General features: G+C 36.9%; 1 protein-coding gene across 1 annotated transcript in view; it reads right to left on the bottom strand.

The window, feature by feature from the left end:
- Positions 1 to 4893, bottom strand: part of slc18a2 (solute carrier family 18 member 2) — a 36270-nt gene that overhangs the window by 14553 nt on the left and 16824 nt on the right. The window contains exons 5-9 of the mRNA XM_014002905.1: positions 4695 to 4787; positions 3484 to 3573; positions 3320 to 3363; positions 3163 to 3223; positions 1754 to 1849 (exon numbers count right to left, since the gene is read on the bottom strand). Coding sequence (XP_013858359.1) covers positions 1754 to 1849; positions 3163 to 3223; positions 3320 to 3363; positions 3484 to 3573; positions 4695 to 4787 — 384 coding nt within the window. The remainder of the gene's footprint in view (positions 1 to 1753; positions 1850 to 3162; positions 3224 to 3319; positions 3364 to 3483; positions 3574 to 4694; positions 4788 to 4893) is intronic.

The raw sequence follows: 4893 nt of genomic DNA, 5'->3' as shown, positions 1-4893 counted from the left end.
GTTTATATTTATGTGTTTAAAAAATTGTAACTAGCCTGCACATTTTCACAAGTATTTGGACTCTAAAGTTGAAGCAGCTACAGCATCAAATCTTTTCAAGGTTTGCACATTGGAGTGTAAAAAAGATATGCAGTGTTCTTTACCCTTTACCTGTTCAGATCTAACACCAGTTAATAATAATGACATGGGAATGTTTGAGTGAGCCATACAAAACCATCCGGACACAGCTGTGGACTTATTAGTTTTAGTTTTAATCTCCCTCCGACAGACATCAGCTAAACAGTGCCCCGAACCCGGAAACACACATCAAATAACGAATCTCTTCGCATCATGACCCCGTCTCAGCCAAGGGGCAGGCTATTTCTACATGGAGTCAAAATGTCAGACATTATTTCTCACGCTAATGTTTAATCACGGTTCTTATGTGTTGTTTTAAATCAGACATGYATCTGACTAAAAGCCTCCYGAGTCTGTGAAACTCTGATCAAGAGTCCCACAACCCAGTCTGTGCAYAAAATCATTAATTCAATCAGAAATAACYACATTATAAWAATATAYTAGTGTTCACCTAATAAGAGACTATAYAAYRTGTAGTGTCTTTAAAAGTCARTAGTWAACAACCCAAATAAATTTCTTCAGGAGGATTTTCTAATCTTCTTGTACAAAAACTCTAAAGCTTAGTCAGGTTGGGTGTAAATAAGTGCAGCCATTTTAAGGGTCTCTCCAGAGCTATTTGACAGTGTTCAAGTCAAGGTTTGGCTGGTCTCCTCTAACACATTCACTGCTGTGTTGTCTTCACTGTGTGTTTGGGTCATTGTCTTGTTGGAAGCTTCGACCCAGTCTGAGTTCCTGAGCTCTGTGGAACATGTTTGCGTTAGATTTACTTAAATAAATTATGTTCAACAGGTTCTACTCAATTGAATTGAGTAAATCCAAAGCTATTTTTTTCACTTACTTTGCAAGTGAATGTGAAGGAATTGTGTTAGATTTACTCAATTCAGTTGAGTAGATGAAAATGTTTAGTTTTTTTTATTTTTTATTTTCTCAACCCTGACCAAAAACTAAAGGGGGGAGTTTTTGTTTTTGCCCATATTGGTTTGCAAAAAAGCTCATGTATTTCTACATGAATTTTAATGAAACTCCTATCATAAGGCTGGCCATCGCAGCTAATTAGCCAGCACACAGTTTTTTACACACATAGTTTGGTGTGTTAGGTATTTTCACTTTAATAAAAAGAACCAGAGACAAAAGTATAAGTTTTCAAACAACTCTTTTGCAAAAGGAGAAGTTGAAAGCACCTTTGTTCTGACCGAGTCCTCACAAGTTCAGAAGCTCTTCAGCACAGAGTGTCTCTTTTTTATTAGCAAGCATGATGCAGAAAAGAAAGAAAAAAGCAGTAGGTTTCAAGCTTGCAAACTCTCAAAAACTCTAATTTTTGCTCTGGGTCAGAATGCTTCAGAGAACATTCCATACTGTGATGCCCTTCTCCTCCCAGAGTTTTGGTGAAACTCAGAGGTCAGCAGTAAATATGAAAAACAGGAACTTGGATTAATTAAAACTTAAAAACATCTGAGTGAAACATAAAAATGTAAGGCTGAAAATGTAAAAACTCTAACAAGTAGCTCTTTGTTTTTTTTATTTGGAAGAGYATTCAAGACTTTGTATCGCCTTGTTTCACATTTGTTTCTTCGCTGTAAAACATGTGTGCAGTATCTGCTTTTCTTCTGTGTGCTGAGCAGAGCCTTGTAAATACCTAGTTGCCATTTCCTGGCACACATGGTCTCCATCATCCAGATTGGCAGCGTGGGCTCCATCATGGCGATGGCCATATTTCCAAAACAAATGGCACCTGGGGGTGAAGATAAAAGATAAGTGTGTTCAACATCAATTATGATCTGTTTGTGTTCTTCGGTGCTAATGTGTTATTCTTTCAGCCCCTGCATGCGGACAGACACAAACACAGCCTGCTCTCTTTGTTACCGTTTTGACTTKGTAATGATGTGGTGAAAAAGGCTTCCTTGTGTACAATCTGTCCATTAGCACTACCTCTACTAAATTTTTTAAATAAAAAAAAAATCACATACCAGACAATGTTTTCACAACTGGACTTTCTTTTTTTTTAGTAGACATGAATAAAGTATTTTTGCAGGTAATGCAGCAGGATGACGGGACAGAAACATAACCAGTTCAGCTGTGCAAACATCAGGTTCTGTGTCAGTGAGAGAAATCTGTCATCATCCTCAGATAACAGGAACGAAGTGTGCCTTATAAACATGTACAAGTTTAGCTCTAACTTCCCCTTTCAATGGAAAATCCAACAAGACGTTTTCTCACTTAAATAAACAACTTTACATCATCGATTTCACACTGCATGTATAAAGAGAGCAGGACTTCTCCAGAGGCCACAGTTACTGAGAGTCAACAGCTCAGGGGTCGGACATCCAGCAGTTACAGAAATACTGTCTACTTTCATTTTTTTCTGATTTAAAATAAATGAGATTTTACATTTAAAAAGAATATAATTTTTTATGATGTAAAATTAATTTTTAAACCTCATAAAATCATTGCGAGGCAGACTGAGTTGCAGAATCCTTTCATATATCATCTATACAATACTCAGACTGAAATATTTATTATTCAAGACTTAAAAAATAAATAAATTKTGAACTCGTTAGTGGGCCAGATTGAAGTAATTTGTGTGCTGCAAGTGACCCACAGGCCATCAGTTGAATAACCTAACAGAAAATATTTATAAATATATTTGCATAGAAAATTTTAATTATTCGTAACAAATAATAACGACAGCAGSTAGAAAACAATGTTATCATGAACCGTAGTGACATTTTTAATACTGGACTGATTTTAAGACCCATCAGCCTTCATCTTGGCCTCATTTAGACTAGCCATTAGCTCATCAGTTTGTTCAGAGTCTCTTTCATAGGGTACAAAAAAATTCAAATCTTTGATTTTTTGTCTTCTTCTTCTGATGCCTTAAAAACAACAACAACAAAAAAACATCTTGATGCCTATTGCTTGTTTATTGGTACAAAGACAACCATTTTAATATATTCAAAGAAAAAACAAAAACTACTTTTTACCCATTGCTAATAAAGGCTAAACAATAAACTCACTGGCACTGAAGTGATGCTTTTATTGTTTTACCTGCTGCGATTAAAATGTATGGATCCTTCATAAGTGTCAACAGTGGAGTCCCTTTCTGACTCTGTGAAAGAAAAAAAATCACACAACATACAAATTATTACATTTTTTTTTCATTTAAACCAATTGCCTTATACCTACTGTTTGTAATCATACTTACTTCTGGTTCCACTTTGGTAGGCTGAAGAACAAAGAGCTGCAGGGCTGTAAAAACACACACAATGTAACTCTTTAATAGTCAAATATACAAAACTTCTAACAAAGGGAAAACTTTTTATTTACAGTCACAAGTTATTTTGGAYGCAGTAAAAAGTGCAACTGTACCTCCATCAAATACAGCCAGGAAAGCCAGAATAAGAAAAGGAGCCGTTTTCCCAACAAAATCATACATCACACTGCCAAAGGGGGGACCAACTGTGGAGGAGGACAAACCAGTTGATTCACGGTAAAACGTTTAAGAATCACTCCAGCTGCTCCATGAGGTGCAACAACAACAGATACAGATGCCTCATTAYGTATTCAGACCCCGCCACTTTATATAATTTTGCTATGTTGGGGGGGAATATCTGGGAAACCTACAAAAACCTTTTCTAGTATCCAAGAACTCAGCGACTTCTTTAGTTCTCAAATGGAAGGTGTTTGATACAACCGAAATTCCCCTAAGAGCTGGTCGCTCAGACAGACTGAGAACCTGATGGTCACTCTGACTGRGCTCCAGACCCTGTGTGGAGATGGGATTAAATCAGAACCACAGTGAAGCACGGTGCTGGCAGCATCATACTGCGGGAAGATACTTCAAAAGGTCATTTACCTCAGCACTCTGTAAAGCTCKGAGTACCAATGTATGTAATTATACAAAAGAAACGTTAAATTATTGTTTCACTTTATCATTATAAGATACTGAGTGTAGACTATTGTCACAGGCAATAACTGSAGTCAAACCTATAAACCTGATTTTGATTCGAAGCATATTGACCAAACTTTTCATAGACAGTTTTTCACAAGATGAATAAAGAGTAAACACTTTCAGCCTGATCATATTTTTATATTTAATCAGGAATAAGGGCTGACAGTCTAATTGAGCAGATTCTTATTTACACCTTTGTGAAAGTGATACAGAGATGCTAAGATAAATATAAGCAAATGCGTGAATATCACATCAAAAAACATGACTGTCAGTTCTTAAAAAAGGCAGAACCAAGTTATAATTTGATGAAAATCCACCACAAAACCTTTAAAAAAAACCCAAACATTTTATATATTCTGGTTCGTAAACTTCCTCCATTACACGACTCCAGTTAATTATGGTATTCACAAATAAATAGGAACACTTACAAAAACTTGTTTTTATTGATTTTTCCATTTCCATCTACTTCACTGCAGCAGGCTTTTAAACTGCTTCATAAACGCATGTAGTCCTGGTTTGTATCAGCAGCAGTTGGTGTGCAGGACAATGTGTGTGCACGGTTTTGTACCTTCACGCTTGTTAGGGATCTTGGTCTTGAAACATGACTCCACTTTGATTTCATACATACCCAACACTCCTAACGCCAGACCTCCTAAGGCGATCCCGATGGCGTGACCTCTCTCCTCATCGTCGGTGTACACACTGGCGAGCATTCCCATACCTGAAAACACAGAGTGTACGACACATTCAGGGAAACTCGAGATGAAATGTACAAGGCTGTTTAATGTGTGTGTGTGTGTGTGTGTGTGTGTGTGTGTGTGTGTGTG

This window comes from Austrofundulus limnaeus, unplaced genomic scaffold (assembly GCF_001266775.1).
Source record: "Austrofundulus limnaeus strain Quisiro unplaced genomic scaffold, Austrofundulus_limnaeus-1.0 Scaffold0, whole genome shotgun sequence".
Lineage (NCBI taxonomy): Eukaryota > Metazoa > Chordata > Actinopteri > Cyprinodontiformes > Rivulidae > Austrofundulus > Austrofundulus limnaeus.
This window is presented reverse-complemented; position numbering and strand designations above follow the sequence as displayed.